Source organism: Amphiura filiformis, chromosome 7 (assembly GCF_039555335.1).
Source record: "Amphiura filiformis chromosome 7, Afil_fr2py, whole genome shotgun sequence".
Taxonomy (NCBI): Eukaryota; Metazoa; Echinodermata; class Ophiuroidea; order Amphilepidida; family Amphiuridae; genus Amphiura; species Amphiura filiformis.
In genome coordinates this window covers 31,908,473-31,932,284 of record NC_092634.1, presented here as the reverse complement: position 1 = coordinate 31,932,284, position 23,812 = coordinate 31,908,473, and the positions used below count along the sequence as shown (strand labels likewise).

Sequence of the window (23,812 nt, the reverse complement as noted above, 5' to 3'; positions counted from 1 at the left end):
AGAGTCACAAATGACTAGAGAAAGTCTAGAGAAAAAACACTGTCAAAAATTTTTTTCTAGAAAGACTCAAAATGACTCAAAAGGATTTACTGAGTCAATATAAAGTAATTCTATAACAAAAACATGCACCTAAAACCCATAATTTGCTTTAAAAATAACCAGAGCCCAATACGTAACAAAAAAATTATAAGTCTAGAGAAAAAACACTGTCAAATTTTTTTTTCTAGAAAGACTCAAAATGACTCAAAAGGATTTACTGAGTCAATATAAAGTAATTCTATAACAAAAACATGCATTTAATCATGATAATGTCCTTTTAAAATAACCAGAGGCCAATACGTAACAAATAAATTCCAAGTCTAGAGATAAAACACTGTCAAATATTTTGTTCTAGAAAGACTCAAAATGAGTTACTGGGTCAATATAAAGTACTTCTATAAAAACACATGCACATAATATCCATAATTTGCTTGAAAAACAACCGGAGCCCAATACGTAACAAAAAAATGTATAGAGCCCAATACGTAACAAAAACCACTACGGAGGGAGGGAGTATGAATAAAGTAATTTTAATCAAATTTTAGTTTTGTTACGTATTGGGCGGGATGAATTATTTTTTGCCACTTTTTGTTCTAGGTAGAAGAGGTTGAGCCCAATACGTATCAAATTGATACGTACTGGGATTTTGTTACGTATTGGGCTCTTACAAACGACAACACAGGTAGAATGTGTATTACAACAAGCATAATTATAAATAAATACAAAACATAATAAGCATGGCTGAATCAAAAGTACTCCCCTCTCAAGATCGGTATCGCCCCCTGCCCCCCCCCGAATAGGATGACTCACGCTATGCCAATGGAGAGACGTGGTATAAGGTGCTTTAATATAGGTAAGGACCATTTTAATAAATTGGGGAATCCCCGGTTCTTCCAGTTAAAACATTCAAAGCCAAATCATGGAATCATTGATGCATACAAAATGAAGGTCAAATCCATAATTTCTTATTCATTATATTAATCGCTGTAAATGTCAGTGCTAACCATTACACAAACATTAGAGAACCGTATTTTTAGAGATTTTCCGCTTCGAAATCACGAGGTAATGACCAAGTATTTTCGCAAAGAAATTATGTGACGTGTATTGCATCGTTCTGATTAAACGAGATTCACTTTTTTCTGGTTTCAAAACATATTTTAAAGGAGTATTTTGTGATCCTAGCATCCTCTATTTATGTCATTTTTCATTAGATATCCACGAAAAAACCTTTTCCCAAAATGTCAGTTGATTCCGATTTTGCGTTCGCGAGTTATGCATGATTATGTGTATTACACTGCTCCATAGACAATGCGTTGTAATTTCGTTCTGGTGCACCAGAACGAAATTCAAATTTCACGATATCTTTGCTAAACGAATTAATCTGCAAGAAATATTTTGTACATAAACATTATGTAGCCAGAGGTTTCCAGTGATATAAAAATCTCAACTTTTTTTGAGAAAAGTGGGGGATGAGGCTGTGGATCACGAAATGCCCTTTTAACTGGTTGAAATGTCTCCTTCAAACCTTTCATACTGGATGGCATTACTATAGCAGTTCTCATATTTGACTATATTTCCCATTTATTAGAATCAAGCATAAATGAAATTTTGTAAGTAAAATATTAAGAATGCTTTATAGATATGACGGTTACCAAACGATCGTAATGACTAAGGACTAATTGTTTGATTGGCGTAACATAAAAAAAGTAGGGTAGGTAGGTCGGGATTTTTTTTTTAGGGTCGGGCCTAATTTTAGGGTAGGTCGGGTTACGCCAATCAAACAATTTTTAGGCCTAACTTTCAACCTTCGACGTCTGGAAAAAGGTTTGAATGGTACCGCATTGCGTTATTCCAGTTGAAATACATACATCCCCTAAAGAAGACATGGCCTTAATTGTCCCCAAAAGGGGTGTAGATTTCAAATGGAGTCACCTATTTAGATAGTCCCATTCAGAATTCACACTCCCTATGTATATTAAAAGGTCATGACCTCTTATACATCTACAAGTCACTGAATGATCTGTCACCAATCTACCTGTCTGATTGCTTGAAGACCTATATCCCAACCAGAGAGGATTTACGTTCGGCGTTAGACGCAACTAGTTGTCTCCAGGAGCAGCAGATTAATTGGTGATAGGTCTTTCAGTCCCTCATTTCAAATATATAGTTTTGGTTTCTCTATTGTTCAGAAACCAAAAATCAAGGGATTAAAATGTGGAGATGAACTGGTATGCAATCATAACACTATTGTGCTGGGAGGACACAAGAGGGTATATATAATCAAAAGTATAATGGCCTATAACCATACGTATATAATAGCCTATTGTGCTAACATTTTCATTATCGATATCTATCAACGCGGGCGACTTTTGCCGTAGATGGCACACTTCCATGACACCATAAAATTACACCCGAGTTTGATAAGTTATGCATAGACATCGTTGAGACACAAATGATGGATATACGAGACCTAGGCCTACATGTAGAAATCATGTGCATATATTGAGGGGTGGGGGGGGGGGTGGGTGTTTTGTTTATTTGTCTGAAATATAAACGATGCATGATGATGTAGATGATTTGATTATGAATTAGATTATTCCCCGGAAAGAACAACCAATACCTCTTACCTATATGTTCCCTCCGCCACCTATATATAACCTCCTCCCTCCCCTCCCCACACTCGATATCGACTCTTCCCTATTCTTCCACTCCACTCTTGAGCCCCCCTCTCCCCCTCCTTCCCTTCCCACTTCCAATGCTCTCTCCCCTCTGTTTCTCTTTCCCCCTTACCCTTTCCCCCCTCCCCCTCACACACACACACACACCTACCCTCTTTCCCTGGCGATCTCTTCTATCTCTCTCTCTATTCTCCAATAAATAAATTGAATAAAAGTTAGTTTAAACCAGCTTTCTATGATATTGATCTTCCGTCATGCGTCATGCACATAAATAGAGTTATGTATAATAGTGTTGATATGAATGAAGTCATAATCTGTCAAGTGGCTATTGTAATGTCTGTGGAAATATTTCGATGGTCTATATATTTTCACAGTGAAATCAACTTAGGCTAATTCGTAGTCTCAAGTCAATGCTTTCAAACTAAATCAATGCTTTCAAATGTAGACTGCTTTGTTCGACTTCTCTGCTCGTGAATATTGCACTGCGAAATTTAAACATTTCTTTTGTATACTTAGAGTAGGTAACTTCAAATCAGAGAAGATGTAAAAGAAGGAGATAGATCCAGCTATCCTCAAACAAAATATGTGTGTTGCCGCTCATTCAAAAGCAATCACGCTATTTAGGTTTAACAATAAAATACAACAAAAGGGTTCGAACCCATGACGGGTGTGATACACAAGTTGCTGCTTACTGGTTTTAGGGAAAGGTCAGTGTCTGTATACCATCAATACCATGCATACCATGCATGCAGATCCTAACATCCAGTTTATTTCAAATAAAATATGACCGAAGTTCCATGGCAAATAATAATTTTGCACGCTTGGTTACGCTTTCAACCTCTACGATTTATGATACAGACTATTTTCAATTATCAAAATATCTTTATTAGGTTTGCAGGAAATGACAGGAAAATACATTAAAACAATAAAATATAGATGATCAAAAATCATCCCGTTTCTAACAAAATCCTAAAACACTCTCCTAAATAATTAATATATATTCCAAAATGGGCGGATTTTTTGGAATCTTTACAAAACTACATTTCTTTCTTATAGTATCCACGTGCGGTATCCTGCAGAGCAACATCAGGTTCTTAACACACACGTGTCATACTTTCAAGGAATTATCTATAGAAACATTGGATATGGTTTCAATTCTGGAGTGAAAATTAATCAACCGTAGTCGGCAAGGCACATCACATCAAAGGCTACTTTCAAGTAGATGTGTAACTACTTGAGAATTAAGGACTATGAATAGGTGCGACAGGATAACCTACGGGATTATCTCAAGGATATAATTCCGTTCTTCCTCCTTCTTTTTCAACTTTCCTGCTTCAAATCAAATAATTTTACGATCCACACCACTTATAAGAAACTGAAACCAAAACCGAAACTGACTGACACAAATCTTCGGTATTAAACAACAGGTAGAAACAATGAGTTCGATAACTAATGATTCAATTGGTTAGGCAGGACAATAGGAAACCACGTGATTAAAACCAAAACCAAAACTAAAACTATATATTTGAAATGAGGCAGTGTACAGGGTCCAAAATTGGGGAACAACATCCCTTTAAACATCAGAGTTTCTCCCACAGTAAATAGTTTCAAGAGTAACCTAAAACTCACCTGTACTGATTGCCGCTATTTTTGGCCTTTTTCAGGTATTATTATGTTTTGTATATATTTTGTATTTTTTGTAAAGTGCTTTGAGCAGGTTCTGGAAATGCGCTATATTAAGTGCTGTTTATTATTATTATTATTATTATTATTATTATTATTATTATTATTATTATTATTATTATTATTATCATTATTATTATTATTATTATTATTATTATTATTATTATTATTATTATTATTATTATTATTATTATTATTATTATTATTATTATTATTATGTCTTGTCTTCCATGGTGGTAGATATCAACTGGAATAACCCATAATTTGTGGCTTTGAAATTGAACGAAAAAAGAAAAAAGGTCTCACCTATTTGCGAATTTCACTAGTGCGTACAATCTCTTTCAATTGCTCTGAAATAGAACAAAGAAAAAAAATCTCGGAACAAGTGTATCCATGAAATCATAACTTTCGTGTCTGCACTACCTGCGCAAATAAGTCTAGGCTGTAGGCTTATAGTTACAGCAGTTTCTGCCTCAAGTTCCGCTGCAGCTGTCCAAAATGGGTGCAAATTTACATACTTATTCTATCATCTTGATGCTTATCGTCCAACAACTACATCATTCCAATGGAGGTAAGTATAGCTATGAGGTTCGTGATGATATTATGAATTTGGTATTTGTATTTTTAGCGATGTACAATCGTTTCATATTTGTTGATGATATTAACTGCAGCAAATTCAGTCAAGTGTAAGCTTACACATGACAATATTGGTAATCAGATCATATAAAATGTATGCAGTGAAATAGTTTAACCATTTTGAAATGATATTTAACCTGTCTATAACCTAGTTGGATTGTTCCCGATATTCAAGGTATTCTCATATTAAACTATCGTCGAGTTTCACTCCTCTGTTTTTCCAGCATATCGACACACAAGGAATCCTTTAAAGGTTTGAAGCACCAAACAATATGACTTTCGTGGTATTGTGTTAGACTGGCTCAGAAACTATCCAAACACAGAAAACAATTTTGTATGTTGTGTTTTCAGAAGTACGTATTCCGAAGTATTTCCGGAAATGTTGGTATCAAGAATAAATTTAAACGTTTTGCTCCAAATCGTATAATTATTATATTTAATTCACTCCAGCTAATCTTGCCCTACCTGAATTATGGGTTACAGGTACTGTAGAATGCACAGAGCTATCATTGCTAGCTAATTATAAATACGTTTATGTACAGGTACTCCATAATGTGCTGTACTCTACATTTAATAATTATGTTACTAAACGTTGTAACTTCCATGAGTACATTGCTCATACGGACGATCGTAAATATCATCAAAATTCAGATTTTGGTACCTTTGTCATTGTCATAGATGTGCTAACATAGCCTGTTAGGGCCTGTTAGTGGTTCAGCCGAAAGCCGTGTATTTAAGACAAAATAGGGCAATGTACATGAATCTGTAATTTATATACTGACAGTATAAATAAGCTACATGTTTTTTAATCGGGGCTTCAACCTCATCAATACTGGTGTTTTCTTCGTTTTTTGCCAAATGTTTCATTTCAATAATACTAAATGACAAATTGAATGACTTATCCTTCACTTCTAAGCAATTTATAAACAATTTTATTTTTTTTACACTTGCGCTGGGGTCACTACTTGGGCCTTTTATATATATTTAAGGGATCTGGAATGAGCGTTTTGAGCGTTTCGACAATGTTTTTTGTGGGACATGAGAGCACATCAGACATATCGAATTGCATTCTGAATACGAAAATGTCTTTCTGATATCAAATAATTTTCATTTTTGAAATTCACGATATAATACAAATTTTATGACAAATTATTAAAATGTGATATTTTTCACATTTTTTGATAGGGTAAATACGCCTATTCTCGGTCACTTAAGAAACAACCCGCTCTATTTCTTGCGTAAATAATTATAAAAGTTAGCTATATGGGAACGTGCATTCCCCACAACACCCCGTTTAACATACCCTGCATGACATCTTCCATTGAACTTGTATTGGGAGTACAAGGTCAAAAGGTCAAAGTCGACGACAACGCCTATTCTCGGTCACTAAACACCTATTCTCGGTCACCGTGTAGTTTTTCTATACCTATTCTCGGTCATTCTCTTTTGGAAGCCTGGTTGATCGGTATGATGCGGTTTTGATAACTTAAGAGAGTTTATCCGATAGACTCAGATGGTAGGTGGAAGATGGGGTCAGCAAATTTTGTTCATATTTTGTCAATCAAACATGTGTCCATGAGTATTTACAGTGGAGGTATTAAAAAATTTTGAGGACCCCCACTGGGAGATACTGGACCCCCCTCAAAATTAACCCCTATGATTGTCTTCTCAGACACAAAAACTAGGAAATATGCGCTAACTTTCGACTAGAGCCACGTAATAACACCAATTTGCAGACAATTTATTTATACTTCACAGTAATTATGCACATTTTGTCTCGACAGAGCAATTACAAATTCTTTAGAAAAAGTTTGGATTGTTCCATTTTCAGAGAGGGGTGTAATTGCCTTTTTAGCAATTTTATAAATGTTAAAAATCCCAATTTTGAAGCCAAGTTTACAAGATGATTGTGAGAGTTCCCCAATATTTTTGTAAAAGTTATTGATATGTTGGATAAAGTAAATATAGGCCAAACAATTGAGCAAATAAAAATCATGGAGACTTTTTCCGTTTTAAAATGAGCACATCTTATTTCATGCCCTTTTTCAGAAAATACAACCGCGACATTTCTAAGCTGTAAACTCATGTTCGGTGATTTTCCATGTTTGAAAAGAAATTGGATAAAACGTGAGCATATTTGAAGTAAACAACATCAACAATACTGCATAATAAGTTTGGGGCCTAAATTTTGCTGTAGAAATGCTTAGAAAAGGACTATTCCATTATTTGTTGGGTGTCAATACCCCGTGTCAGTACTACAATTCCCTCTGTTTTGATTTAAAAATTGCATCATGCTTATATGCATCCTCAAATGAATATTATCTCTTTCTTCCAAGGTACATATAGCCTACAATTATTTTCTATCACATGTAGTGAACAACAAAGACAATAGTAATATTGGAATGATACATTCATCAAGTAGGGGTGTTATTATGATAAACATAAAAATGCTTATCTGTCTATGATTCCTATTTTTTGAAATACCAATAATGCTGCTGACATTGAATTGATTTTGGGGTTTGTATTGAGGTTCCTATGAACTTCTTCCTCCTCATCTCTCTCCCCTCCTCTCTCTCTCCATGCTCCATCATATTGCAAAGCATGTAAAAATCAACATTTTTAAGTGGCATTTTCTACCATGCGTGGCAATATTTTTCATTTTTTACTTCCTTTCTAGTTGTATTAAATAAAAAATACATTTTCATTTAAGGGCTCGGATTTTTCCCAAAAAGACCTAACTTGCTTTGGTGTTTTGGGAAAAAAATCTATATCAGATTAAGGTCAAAATTTTCAATTGATCATCGGCTTTAAGGTGGTACTACACCCCTGGCCAATTTTGTGCCTATTTTTGCATTTTTCTCACAGATTATAGCGCATTGGTGACAAGTAAGATATGTATAATTATAGGGGCAAGGAGTATACAACTACTGCAATGAAAATTTTATTTCAGCACAGACAACAGTTGTGGAGTCAAAAATGAGGGAAAACCAATATTTGATCAATAAATCAATAACTACTTATCTTGAGTCCCTGAAATTCCAGTGTAGTAACTGGATTCCTTGCCCCTATAATATACATAACTTTTATTACCAGTGTTTTATTAGTTTTTGAGAAAAACGCAAAAATAGTCACAAATTTATCAAGAGGTGTAGTACCACCTTAAGTACATATCATCATATTTATACAATTTACTTTGAGGACTGTTAATTTTTTTTTTTAATTATATACATTTTTAATAATTTGCCATAAAATGTGTATTATGTCGCGAATTTAAAATTAGCTTTAATTTCATGGCTATCTTTACAGAATCAGATTTTTTATTGAAACTGTTGAAAAGTGACGCTACTATTTCTATACCAAAACTATTATCAAAACTGGCTCCGTTCGCAGTAACTCGGAGAAGGTCTACCTTTCTTGTATTAAATAATTTCATATTCATATCCATTTGAGTGATTAATAAAATGGCATGTTTTTATTTACCCGGACATTTGCTCAATTCACTGGGGAATTAAAAATTAGTATAAATGGCTGTTGCCATGGAAACTCTCTTTGAATTCTCCTAATATATGTAGCCTAAAAATAAAGAATCCATGTATATCAATAACATAAAGTGTAATACAAACTTTTTAATGCAAGTAATATGAAAATGGGTCAATTTTTGGCCAAAATTCCCCAAATTACTAAAAACATGCATTTTATGACTAAAGAGTACTTATGAATTTCAAGAGGTCATAGACCACAGAAAAATATTGTTGCTGTCATCTGGAATAAGGGAGGCAACAAAAGATGGCATAATGGGTTTTATCTTGATAATAATGTGGATGGAACCTTCCGAGTGGATCACCTGATGATGTGCGCTGGTACCGTACCGGAGATGAAATTTGGCAGGGACCACCATGACCACATGGTGCTCATGATATTCAGGTCACTATCGAGCAGCAGATTATGCCTGCGCCTGTGGCAGTTTCCAGTTTCCGTGGCAACAGCCATTTATATCAAAGGGCAATTTTTTGGAAAATTTTACAAGAAAATTTACCAAATGTTACGGGGGAAATTCGCTTAAAAATGACTGAATGAGTATAAATGACTGTTGCCATGGAAACTGCCTCTTCCCTTTGAATTGTCCGAATAGCTTACACTGTATATCAAAAATATAGAATAAACCCACTCCCTATCCGAAATGGCAGGGATGTGCCTCGGCCATGTTAAAAGAAGTGGAAGTGCCCTCCCCCCGGGAATAAACCAAAATATAAAATGCAAAAAAAAAAAGAGCAAACAATTTATCTACATGTTTCATTTTTAATAGTACATGTATGTTATTTTTCTATTTCATCATTAATATCAATATTGTTATGTAATTTTTAAACTGTTTTAGCTTTTTTCTATAATATGAGGTTTACGGGCATGGTTCAAAGTCTAGAGTAAAAAAGGGTAAATTTGGTCAAAATGGATTTTGCCCGGTACGCCCACCCTTTTCAAATAAAAGACATACACGCACAAATGAGTGCCATGTGGTCATGGTGGTCCCTGCCAAAAGTCAAATAAAAGACATACACGCACACCCCACACACCAACACAACGCCTTAAGAAAAACAAAACATGACCAATTAAAGCCCACTACTAGTACTATGATTTACCCCCCTCCCCCACCCAAGGTTAATAGGATTTTGTACTTTTGTGGCATGGGCCCTTTGTAGGCCTAGTTCCTAATATATACTATTCCGTATACCCAAAGTGCTGATACATGTAAAATGATTAAAAGTCAGAATAGGAGATTGTGATCATCATAATAATCGTGATAACACTAACATAATAGGCCTTTATGTTCACGGAGCATTATTTACTGGTGATTTTACCAATATGCTGTAAAAAAGAAGCACCCATCACAGATATTGGAACCATGTACTTGATTTGTATTCTTAAATGTGGTGCTCAACTCATCAAAGCAATAACTGACTCAAGATAACTGACTCGAGATAAGGGACTGATCAACAGTGAAAAGATCATACGTTTGATGTTGGTGTAATATACAGCATCATTATACAAATGCCATACCGTTTATGGGGAAAACATATGTTTGTGTTTTCTGAAAAGTAAAGAAGTCTCCATAATTTTTATTGAATGATATAATGAACAATATGAAAAAAATTGGGGAACTCTTACAATGACGTCACAAAGTAGAGGGATATTTCACTTTTTTTTCAAAAGTTGTAAAATGTGAAATATGGCCCCCTCCCCTGTAAATAAATGGAACATCCTGATTTAAATATTTGTTGTTTTATATTTTTCAAGAAGACGAAGGATGAAAGATTTTGCGTACAAAATTTACTTTCATAAATGCTCGTCTTAGGTGCAAAAATATTGTTCAAAAATGGTATAAAACCGCATTTTACAAGTCAGGGAAATACACGCTTGGGAGTTCATGGAGCATTATTTACTGGCGATTTTACCAATGTGCTGTAAAAGAGAAGCACCCATATACTTGGTTTGTATTCTTAAATGTGGTGATCACCTCTTCAAAGCAATAACTGACTATTGACTCAAAATAAGGGACTGATACAGTGAAAAAATCATACGTTTGATGTTGGTGTAATATACAGCATCATTATACCAATGCCATATATTGGGGAAATACATGTTTGTGTTTTCTGAAAAGTAAAGAAGTCTCCATGATTTTTATTGCATTATATGAATAACCTATGTACAGAGCTTCTCTCCTGTAATGAACAATTTGAAAAAGATTGGGGAACTCTTACAATGATGTCACAAAGTAGAGGGATATTTCAGTTTTTTTCAAAAGTTGTAAAATGTGAAATATGGGCCCCCTCCCCTGTAAATAAATGGAACATCCCAAAATAAATATTTGTTGTTTCATATTTTTTCAAGAAGACGAAGGATGAAAGATTTTGTGTACAAAAATTTATTTTCATTAATGGTTGTCTTAGGCACAAAAATATTGCTCAAAAAATGGTATAAAACGGTATTTTACAAGTCAGGGAAATATGTGTTAGGGGCATATTTTAGGGGTACCATATTTCCTAGGAGGGGGCATACCAGATTTATTTAACCTGATTACTGTGAACACTTATCCAAACTTACTAAATTGCCAAAATATGGTTGAAATTTGCTGACCCCCATCTTCCGCCTTTTTCCCATTTCATCGGTATTTCTCAGAAAATCTCTCTTAAACCCATAATAAAATACGTGTGCAGTATTCTCAGATATATTGACAAGGAGCGATCCTTTCAAAACGGTTTATCGGGGTCCGAGGTGGTCCTATTTTGTGGGAGCGCACAGCGGAATACGGTGGCACACCCGACTAGTCCAGGAGCAAGATCACACAGGGGCCCTAAATAAGGAGTTCGTTCACCCCACTACATACAACTACAAGGTTTGACACCATAGGTAGTTAGTAGGCTATGGACCCTCTAGATCACTGCTAGGTAGGTAGTGGACTCAAATTGTGGTAACACTTTTTTACAGGTCATTTTATAATATGGACGTATAATCACATAAAATCACAAAAAATAGGACAAAATTAAGGAGTAGGGGAGATATAAATTCCCATAACTCAACTTTTACTTATAATAATGAATTTATTTTGGTATGAATATGTAGCTAATTGATTGTTCTAACTTCATAGTATTATTTGAAAGCAAACCTAGGTTTCATTAGATCATGATTGGAAGTGGCCAGTCCATACACTAGTGAAAAATCTGATTTTTCACAAAAATGCGTAGGGTGGGTGTTTTTGTGGCACTGGCTTCAAATTTTACTATTGTGCCAATTTCTATTTTCAAAATTAATTAAGCTCCATTTTTTAATTTTGTTTTTAATATCAAGCATATCTAGACAAACATTATTGTTCCGCGGTTCAAATATCAAAGTGCATGTTTGCGTGCATGTTGGTTTGTGTTGTGTGGGTTTGGGCTAGGTGGGGTGTGTAGGTGGGTGTGGGTGTGGGTGTGTATAGGATTCGGGGTTGGGGTGTTTTACGTGTCTTAATATGTCACTCAGCTGAATTTTATAAGTTCCATTAACAAAATTTGTTTGGTAAGTTACCATTCATGTAATATTTTGAATATTTATATGTGCGGGGTGAGATCAACCACTGCTTGTCAGGAAAATAGACTGAAAATGTTAAAAATAGTTACTTTTCCACATGTAGCAGCGTGTGTAACAATATTAAGGGGTAGGGGAAATATAAACTATCATAACTCAACTTCAACTCATGATAATGAATTCATTTTGGAATTAATATGTAGCTAATTGATTGTTCGAATGTTTTAGTATTATTTTAAAGCAAAGCAAACATTATTTGTCAGGTAGATAGACATAAAATGTGAGAAAAGGTTAATTTTTCATGTATAACAATGTCAAATATGGTATTATTAAGGGTTAGGGGAAATAAAAACCACCATAACTCAACCTTTACTCATAATAATGAATTCATTTTGGTATCAACATGTAGCTAATTGATTGTTTTAACTTTCGAGTAATATTTTTAACAGAAAAACCATCAGATAGACATAAAGTGTGAAAAAATGTTAATTCTCCAATGTGTAACAGTGTAAAATATGACAATATTAAGGGGTAGGGGACGTACAATCCAACATAACTCGATGTTTATTCATTATAATTTATTCATTTTGGCATCAATACATAGCTATTTGGTTCTTGTAATCTTTTAAAGCAAAATGACCATTAGTTGTTAGCTGTATAGACTTAAAATGTTAAAAACTATCAATTTTTCCAGTGTAGAAGCGTAAAATATGACAATATTAAGGTGTAGGGGAAGTCAAGCTTTACTGATGAAAATTAAGTCATTTTGGTAACAATATGTAGCTAATTGATAGTTTTAACTTTCTAGTATTATTTTAAAAGCAATTAAACCATTAGTTGTGAGGTAGATAGACATAAAATATACGAAAATGTTAATATTCCATGTCTAACAGCGTAAAATATGACAATATGTGACTCCTCGCCACAACTGAGCCCGGATGTCGCCAATCATCATTTTTGAGATATTCAACCAAAATATTCTGCTTGAAATTAGCTTTAAAATGATGTATATCATGTCTATAGTACTTGACATTTAAGTAGTGAAAAATCAATAAAACAGTCAATAAATCCTTTCTTTCCTATTGTTTATTGTTAAGTTCGATGGAGCATATCTCAATAGTGGCACTGGCGACATCCGGGCTCAGTTGTGGCGAGGAGTCACATATTAAGGATAGGGGCACAGTGTAATTTACCCATTACCAACTTCAAAGTAATGCGCCATATTGCCTTAGCTCCAAAGCTGCAGCACCCATATTTATCCAACAGTCAAATATGTTGTAAAATCACTCATTAACTTTCATGTTCATTTATTTTTCAGATTCAAATTATTGTTAAATTATTCAAATGCTTATATTTACCCAATAACGTATTTGAGATTAAACATTGACTTTGTTGTATATTTTACACCCTGCTACGATTGGTACACGCAGTCAGCAGTACTAGTGTTTATGCATGCAGCGCGTGCATAACTGAACCCCGTTCCCACACCCCCCCACACACACAGCGGCCATGCGAAAGATGGATTTTTAATGTCACAAAAAACAAAAGATCCGCCAAATTTGCAACGGTTCCGCCTCACAAGCTTCAGCGCATTCAACGCTACGATAATACACAATGTTAATTTAAGATAGACAGTGACATTCATAATTACACAAATTAAATATTTGCAATTAAAAACTCGTGATTTTGAACGATTCTGAATTTTATCAATGAAAATGCAGCGATGACGTCATTGGGTTAACGATTTTCCAACTGCTGATTGGTTGATTGCGTCACTGTCTGTGTTCTGTGCATGCACGGTACGGTCCGTACGGAATGATTTTTCGTATGGGTAAAATACACTGTGAGGGGACATTCGAAATTTCAAATCACCAAAACTCAAGTTTTGCTGATGAAAATTAATTCATTTTGGTATCAATATGTAGCTATATTTGATTGTTCTCATTTTCTAGCATTATTTTAAAAGCATTTAAACCATTAGTTGTCAGGTAGTTAAACATAAAATATGAGAAATATGTTAATATTCCATGTCTAACAGCGTAAAATATGACAATATTAAGGGGTACATACAAATCACGAAAAACGTAAGTTTTGCTGATGAAAATGAATTCATTTTGGTACCAATATGTAGTTAATTGGTTGTTCTAACTTTCTAGTAATTATTTTAAAAGCAATTAAACCATTAGTTGTCAGGTAGATCGACATAAAATGTAAAAAAGGGTTAATTTCCATGTGTAACATAAAATAATAACAATATTAAGGGGTAGGGGACATACAAATCACCAAAACTCACGTTTTACTGATGAAAATGAACTCATTTTGGTATCAATAACACTGCAGATCAGTGGCGTAACTACGGGGGGGGGGGGTACAGAGGGGCAAAATGCCCCGGGCGCCACCCTTAGGGGGCGCCAAACTGACTAATTTAGCATCGATTCTGCGCCCCTCCAAGCGATGAAAGTCAAACAAATTATTGCGCTACGGGCACCTGAACAGCGCCCTCACGAATTTCAGCCGACAATTTCGCCTCCTTATCGGTTCCGGCCTTGATATTATTCCGACAGCCTGTCACTAATTCACAATCGATTTTAAACATTTTTTTAACATACTTTTAATGTTGAGGTCCTACTCTGTTGTTCCCATAAAAACAAGCACGATTCACTTAAATTTAGCTCAGGCGCTAGTTTTAACCGGAACTATACAAGGTTACACCAAATGCGGAAGGATTTAGTGTTTTAATGTTAGTCCAGTCAATCTAAACAAATTTGTGGGGCCACCCACCACTAATTGCAACATAATTTTTTTCACTTTTATACAATTTAGAGATGTCCCCTGAACATCATATCAAAAATATACTAAAATATACTTGGTGGAAATGTAGTTTTTGGCGGGAAAAGGTCATACAGGGGTCAAATTTCAAAATTGCTCTAATCTTTTTAAAAACTATACCAAAGTATTCCTCTAGTCTTAAGGATTCAGAAAAAGGCGGTTTGTCATATCTGTGATGTACCATTCTCAAGTTATAAGCAATAAAAATTCCTTTAAAAAAGGAATGTGGCGCCCAATGTGAACTTGGACGTGATATGGTGAATTCCATGGTGTGTAGATTTGGTATTATAATGATTTTTCTAGGGAAGAGTAGAAGATGATCAAATGCAAGAGGAATGTGTTTGATTGGGGAAGGTGTTCTGACAATCCAAATATAAACTTAGTCCACCTCAAATGACCTGTAACAATTTGTGATTGACATTACTTAATTCACCTCGGATGACTTTGATCTGACATTCAACATTTTCGCGCTTACACCAATCATATCCATAACAATTTAACTCTTACAACTTCATGTCAACTCTCTAATTTAAAACTCTAAATTTCTGTCTGTTTGCCTTTTCTGTCTTATACAATTTAGTGCACAACAGTTTGTTACAATTATTAAGATAAGCAAACATTGCTGGGTAGATAACAGGATTTAGTTATTTACTTAATCCAATCATGGAGGTAGTAGCTAGTCAATTTTGGTCTTCAGTGTTTTAAAATACAACAATGTAGAACATGTATAATTAATATACCGTGTTGTTTGCATACAGTTTGCCGCCCAATTGTGCCACCATATTGCAACTTTGGCAATAACCGCTATATAGATTCTATGGTAATTAGCAAACAAAAGCCATCAGTTTAAGAGGCCTCGTTAATTGATCTTATCACTATGGACCACAAGGGTCTCATCCCAATGGCACAGTCCAATAACCTCAATTACATAATCATAGTGCAAAATTTGACCTCAAGTTGCAGAGTATGAGTTTGTGTTCCCAAATTTTCAAAGGATGAATGTACAAATGTATTAGGGTTTAAGAACTGTTCCCATGATAGATGAGCATGTTGTGGACCCTAGTGTATGGTCAAATGTCACCGTATATCGGGTTTTAAGGCATACGGTAAACTGGTTGAACGCATACAAAGGTCAGGATTTATTTGGTGTTTTTATAAATCCTAATTTTGTATTTTAAACAAAGAATATACGGTCACCATTTTATCCCGTGCATATCAGAAAACAATAATAAAATAAAATCCAAGCAAATTGTGGTTTTATTTCTGAGCTGGGCATAATTTTAGCAAAACAATTGCGAAGTCAATCTAGCAAGAGTGAAATTAGAAGCTTTTCACAAAGTCATGCCTATATTGTGGCGCGCCTCCGTAGAGGGCGCCACAAAAAGGTCAAAGGTCAAATTTTGGGTTACACGTGGGTCAACTTTGAAAAAATGCTCCGATCTCCTTGAAAATGGTCTCAATGTGTTCGTCCTTTAAAAACACTCCAAAATAAGAATAGTTTGCCATATCTTGGATGTTTCGTTACCTAGGTAGCAGGGTAAAATAGGTTATTGACCATTGAACTAGGTTGACCCCAACCTAGTTTTTGATGTTACGCATGTAATTAAACAACCTAAACAGTGCAAATATTCTTTAAATGAATCATGTTTGCAAGACGAACAATTTGAGACCATTTTGGTTAAAATCAGACAATTTTTAGTTTTTTGACCTCTTATGAACCCAACATTTGACCTTTGACCGTTTCGGTTCTAACTCAAGAACCGTACATCACAGATATGGCAAACTATAGTTTTTCTGAATCCTTATGACTAGAGGAATAATTTGGTATGGTTTTTAAAATGATTGGGGCGATTTTGAAATTTGACCCCTGTGTGACCTTTTCCTGCCAAAAACTACCTTTTCACCAAGTATATTTTGGTATACTTTTTGTATGCTGTTCAGGGGACATCTCTGACATTCATAGCAGTGTAAAAAATTCTGTTGCAATTAGTGGTGAGTCAAAACCCACTTTGACTGGACTATGTCCCTAATGGGTTTTTTCTAAGTGGTCAAAAAATAACACTGTCAATTGCACAAATAGCACACCCATGAAAATAGCGGTGCTATTTGTGCTAACATGTATATAAAGTAATGACAAAATTGCGCTAATAGCACGTGTAGGCCCGAGGAGATAAGTTATGTGTATGTTATCTGCGCAACTCAGTTATAGCGCCTTTCTCGGTCCAGGGCAGGAACCATTTTTGCCGACAGAAATGTGACATTGTTGACCCAATTTTTCCGACCGAAAAAGCTCGAAAATACGACAGGGTAGGGGTGGGGAAGGGGTAGAGGAGAGGAGGGGCGGGCGGTCACAAATAATTTCTCCTCGCTCATTTGTATTCGACAAATGGCTATAGCCCTAATTTAAGCCTGCAGAGCAAAATGCAACACTTATCATGTGTTCATGCATGACCATGTGTAGGACACATGGCAACAACGATGTCAACATAGCTCATACTAGGAACACTGACCGAGAATAGGAATGCCGACGGAATTCGTATACCTATTCTCGGACACTCCTGTTTCTATGGGAATTTACATAAACACAACACCAATCATTTGCTATGGTGTTATTTATGATGCAGATGGATCAATTTGTTAAATTTACAGCTTTAAAACATGGTAAAATGCATGTACAATTTCGAATCACTGATTATATTACAATCACCATTTTAATTACCTCTTAAATGATGTCATTATTTCTTTTAAAAGCCTATATTTCAGGTCACCATACAATCTAAAAATCTATTATTTGAGGTGAACTGTGCTGCCGTGACCTTGAAAAGTCACCAAAACCTGCAGCACCGGTAGTCGCAAAGTTCGGAAGACACGGCTAAAATTAAAGCAACGATCGTCAGCGGTAAAACTGACCGAGAATAGGCGTATTGACCCTACATAACAGTCCTCTAAGTAAATTCTATAAATGATATATTCTTAAAGTGTATGTAGCTGGGAGGAAAAGCCGACGATCAATTGAACATTTGACCTTTCATATTGAAGATATGGATTTTTCCCCAAAAGACCTAATTTTTTGGCTGTTTTGGGGAAAAAAATCAAATATCTTCAATATGAAAGGTCAAAATTTTCATCCCACGTACATACACTTTAAGAATATATCATTAGGTTTATAACATTTACTTCGAGTACTGTTAAATATCAAAACATCAATTTTAATCATTTGCCATAAAATGTGTATTACATTGCGAATTTCAAAATATCAAAATTATTTTATATCAGAAAGAAATTCTTCGTATTCAAAATGCAATTCGATATGTCTGATGTGCTCTAATGTCCCACGATAAATACTGTCCAAACGTTCATACCCCACCCCTTAAAGCCTTCACCTAACGTTCTGTTAGTAAAAGTGCTCTTGTTCTTTCGAATCTTAAGCATGGAACAACTCAGCGTGCCACCTCGTTGTTTCTCTAGAAATAATGATATCTCTCATGTATTATCAGGCGATAGTAATCTTTTAATCTATGTAATCTTTTCATGTCAGCACGGCCATTTTGTCTTTTGGTTATTGTAGTGTAAATTATTTGGGTTGAGTTTCACTTATATTTGTTGTTTTCGGTTTTCGGTAACTTTTAAGGGAAAGGCAAACTTTTTGGCCTCCAGCCTTTCCCAACTATTTTGACGTATTTTGCTTTTCTTTTTAAATTTTTTATGGAATGAATATGGTGTTGGTGCTCGTAAAACAGGGGATAGAATTTTATCATTCAGTAGACATGAATAACGACATTTCATTGGTTAATAGGCAAATAATATAATTCCGTATCGTTCAGTTTTCATAAATTACCGTACAATATATAGCCGTATTAATCAGCTCTTAATCAGCACCGGGAACCAGCGGGTCTGCATACTCGCGGAGTATTGTAACCGTGCTGATCGCGTATGCGGTAGAGACGGCAATTACGCGCTGCCTCGCGTTACGCGCTAACTGTGCGTCGCGCGTTGACAATAGCGCGCCGTATTACATGGTCAAGTAATGGTAAATTTGGGGTGAATTATTTTAGATTGGTGGTGTTATTTATTTATTTATTTATTTATTTATTTATTTATTTGTGTAGGCCTACACTAAATTCATGTCTACTGAATGATCAATTATTCGTTACCCCCGTCTGTTCATGCAATACGAAAAATATCACTGGTTTGATGTTGTATCACACTCGGCATACGGCCTCGTGTGATACGACCTCAACCCAGTGATATTTTTCGTATTGCATGAACAAACAACTAATAATATCAATACGGGTGATGATCTTTTTCTTTCGAAGGAAAACACGTACCTTCAAGTGTCTTATCTCCTTTATTAACAGCCAATTGCCCACCTGATTGGACAGCGTTTAATAACCACTGTTATCTTTACGTTGAAAAGGATGCAAATTGGCTAAGCGCTGAAAGAGACTGTGAGGGTCGTGGAGCTGATCTCGTCAGCATTCACTCATCTGAGGAAAACGAGTTTATTACTAACATGACAGACGGTAACGAAAGGGTATGTTTATATACACACACAAATAATCATTAATTGAAATTAATTAAGAAAAAAAAATTGTGTGTATTATGAAACTTAAAGTTTAAAACAAGAATAGAAGACAAAACAATGACATAACGTTTATACCAATGTATGCCAGTAATATGCAAAATGTTCTGTAATATGCAAATAACCAAGTACACACTCTAATGGATTTGTGCATCTATCAGGAACTTTTGTTATGCTATAATAGCCTTCCGAAATTGACGTGTTGACGGTCGCCGTCTACATATATACATCAGTGAGCATCAAATAAGAAGCTAGGTTGATCTCCGTGTCACTACATGGCTTTTTGTTCATTTCAAATTTCTGAACAGTATTTTGTCTAACTTTCACGAGCTCTTAATTTTTGAACACTTGCAATTGCAATTAGTACATGATACCCGCAGTAACTCATAAATACTAGTACCATCAAAAACCTACGAGCACTGATGATATTGCTGCTGTATAGCCCTCCATCCCATATATGTTCAATGGGAACTTGGTTGTGGTGCTGTGGTGATAATCTTCTTTGCCATTATGTAGAAAACGTACAAAATTATGCGAACATGATGTTTTACTTACCTGATTTGAAGAAATATGCAAAAAGATGACAAAATTTTCACTTGCATACACGTATTTTTGAAACCATTTCCTCCCTTTTTAAATTCCCAAGCGGTCAAAGGACGCATAATATGACGTCATGTTTAGATTCCTTGATGCGATCAAGCAAAATCAGTCGGAACTCGGAAATATTAAATTTTTAGTTTCTTATGGGATAGTAAAAAAGCATTTACAAAGCTGCATTTGACAGAAATCTCCAATGAAATTTGTCAACCAGTTAAACAGATATGAAAAAATTCAAAGAGTTTCAAAAAAAGAGGAAACAAAAGGAAATATTTCCTTTGTTTGGCTATATCTCAAAATCAATATTTTCGAGTTCCGACTGACTTTGCCTTGATATCGCACAATATAACGGGTAACAGTCATCGATGACGCATGCCCGCCTGTCAATTTCCGGCGCGAACGTATTTTTGTCGCAGACCAGACTACTAACAGGAACCATTCAACTTGCATTGTGGTTTATGTGCATGACATGTCATATAATTAATTACAGGTTTGGATAGGACTGGACGATATTGCTGCCGAAGGAGATTTCACATGGTCAGACGGTAGCCATTTGAATTTCACTAACTGGGGAAGTAATCAGCCTGACAACGCGAATGACGATGAGCATTGTGTGCATTTAAAGTGGAGAGATCCTGGAATATGGAACGACTTTACGTGTCGCTCTACAAATCCCTTTGTTTGCAAAATGTAATTTATTTTCATTTTTATCTGTTAGGCAAAAACACAAAATGAAGCTAAATGAGTAATTTCTAAGGTAATAAAATGCCTTATTGTATCCACTTGTGCGGGGACTGGAACGCAAGACCCTCGTAAGACGGGTCTGATGCACTACCAATTGAGATACACAGGTTGTTCCTGAAAGAGGCTAACAGAGCTCATGTGTGGTGCTCATGGTTGAGCTGTCCATTAGCGCCGTCTGCTCGTCCGAGACGGGCTACTTTGTCACCGGATGTACTACTTTCCTAACCATCTCGTCCGACGGACGCCCTGAAACTTTGCCACAATAAGTAACCAAGTAGCAGTGGCGCAGCACGGGGGTGATGGGGGGATGTTGGTGGAGATACCGGGACAAAATTGATCCAATTTTTAATGTTCTTCTTCCACTTGGTCCGTTATAGTCCATAATTACCCTTATTTTGGCCCATTTCAGCATTAAATTTGCACATTTTAGGACGCTACGCGTGCATGCCACAGTAAAGTCACGTTGGAATTTTGCCCGGTACGCCACTGATAATAAGGCATTTAAAGACAGCGCCTGAGCCCCGATATATAAAAATCAAAGTTAATAACGAGGAAGGTTGGTTTTAAGAGGAGGATGTCATACGGACTAGTTTACTTTTACTGATTTTACACACTGCAACCCACACCAGTGCACCCCTTCATATTATTGCAAAACATTAACCGTAGCTATATGACATTTAATTTTAAGCTTATCGACAGCTTGGACAATGGAATGTATCAATGGCCCGTGTCAGAATGGTGGTCAGTGTACGAGCAGCGGTACAGGTTTCTCTTGCACCTGTGCCTTTGGATGGGAAGGAACGAACTGTGAAACTAATGCAGGTAATACTTACTTTGAAATATGATTGTGTGACAAGGAAAGAATACGAAAGAAAATCGTTACTTTACTCACAGTGTTGCTTTGAAGAAGTCACATATTCAGACTGTAACTTGATAAGACTAGCATTTACCGGGGGCGGTGTCATACTGTATGCTTGTTAATGTGATATCCCATTAGACAGGTCCATCACAAAGCTTGGGTCGGGTGTACAGTCATTCTGCTTTAAATTAGCATTGAGTGACCCGTTCGCAAATTTGGGCGCCATGTTGGACTCAAGTACACTTTTGTTGTGGCCTCTGGATTTATTTTGATCACCATGGTTCAATAAACATACAAGCACCTTTGAAGTTTTAGTACTTGTATACTTTGACCATTGAAAGAGAAGCTTCACCTTTTGCGTGGTCTTGACTTTGCTAAGCCAAATTGGACTTCACGTACACAGAACTTTATAATTTAGTTGGATGGGAAGCTTCCATCTGATACCCTTTATTGTTGGGTGAAACTTTATTCTGGTTTTACTTCAATAAGATTTGCTAATTTTAGACTTCACATTTTACCATTTAAATTCACAGTTTTTCAAATAATTTTATGATAGGTACTAGATGTAATGATCCTTTACCTGCTGAAACAAGTAGTTCTCTCATTGGTCGTTCAAAGACACAAAGAAATCTTTAAAAGACCTATTTCCAGCAATCTCCATGACCACGGCAAGCGCTGTGAAAAGAAAATCGAGGTCAATCTGTGACCGGATGACTGACTGACAATAGCTTCTGGCATTTATTTATCTTCTTAACTCCTCAACTGTCACTGTCCTCAATCAATGAACTATATCTACAGAATTATATACATAGCTAACCATGGCAAAATGTTAAAGGACATCAAGAATATTTATTTATTGGGCGCTTTATCGTATGTCAACCAGTAATGAGCTCAGCAAAACTCAAATCGGGTAGAGATTCTAGGGTTTTGCAGTCCATTCCTAAGAATGGGCACTAATACCATGGTATAGCCTCTGAATCATGGGTTTAACAAGGCAAAACCCAAATCCAGGTAGTCGTACTAGAGTTTTGAAACCCATTCCTAGGAATAGCCCACAAAACCAGAGTATAGCCACGAATTTTAGGTTTAGCACGGTGAAAATCAAATCGGGGAGCAATTCTAGAGCAACAGGAATAATTCGGAATCAATAATATGGTATAGCTTCCCAATCTTTACTTTAGCTCGGTAAAATTCAAATCGAGCAGGGATTCTAGGGTTTTGTAGCCCATTCCTTAGGATGGGCATCAATACAAATACGTCAAAGGTATAGATTTAATACCAAAGATGATGATTTTTGCATGTTTAGTGGTATGTCTTAGGCATTTGTTTACCATCAGAGAGAGTTGCAAACTAATATTTTTGACACCATAAATTAAAATGTGTTTTAGTAACGGTTAAGTTGTCGCATCGGCTAAGAATGGAAATCAAAATTTATACAGTCATGGACAAAAGTTTGGAATATGTTTATTTTTGTATCAAATGCAGTTTTTAATCATACTATGAACAGGTTTATTGTTCTGGAATAGTGCTCAGTTGAATTTAATTTAAAGATACAAATCCTTTGATGTTTACATCACACAGTTTGTCAATGAAACAGAGAATTACCTGAGGAAACGCATTACAATGGAAGAATCACACAATCGCAACATTTTTGGCGGACTCTTTGTATCACAAAATGAGATTAAAGACACTAGCAAACTTTATTGTTTAAACAAAAACTTAAACTCTCACTGTGACATGTTCAGATAAGTTTCGTGCTTGAGAAAACACAACTCAATTTTTGGTGTGTCCACTCCTAGCCAGCTCAAGGCCATATATGCGACGTGACATTCCCTGGACCAGGATTGCCAAGGTTCCTTGTGGAATATCTCGCCGGCAATCAACGAGGGCGTGTCTAGGTTCCTGCAGGGTGATTTGTTGGTTGTCCATATTACCTATCCTGCGGGGTACCTCTATAGTGTTCATATCCGGGCTCAAAGCCGGCAAGTCCAGGTGTTCTACATTCTCATTTTCAAGGAATTCCCTCACGCATAGGGCTCTGTGCGCCGTCTAGGCAGGATACAATCCTCAAGCATTGCTTGACCGACCTGTCTTCGGACCTTA

The 23,812-nt window shown here is 35.8% G+C and overlaps 1 protein-coding gene across 1 annotated transcript; it reads left to right on the top strand.

Moving 5' to 3' along the window:
- Nucleotides 1–4,878: 4,878 nt before the first annotated feature.
- On the top strand, nucleotides 4,879–23,607 carry LOC140157799 (galactose-specific lectin nattectin-like). Its single transcript, XM_072181045.1, has 5 exons — nucleotides 4,879–4,971; nucleotides 19,286–19,461; nucleotides 20,597–20,785; nucleotides 21,550–21,672; nucleotides 23,509–23,607. Exons 1-5 carry the CDS (start codon nucleotides 4,899–4,901, stop codon nucleotides 23,605–23,607), a joined length of 660 nt encoding a protein of 219 aa, XP_072037146.1. The 5' UTR covers nucleotides 4,879–4,898.
- The last annotated feature ends 205 nt before the right edge of the window (nucleotides 23,608–23,812 follow it).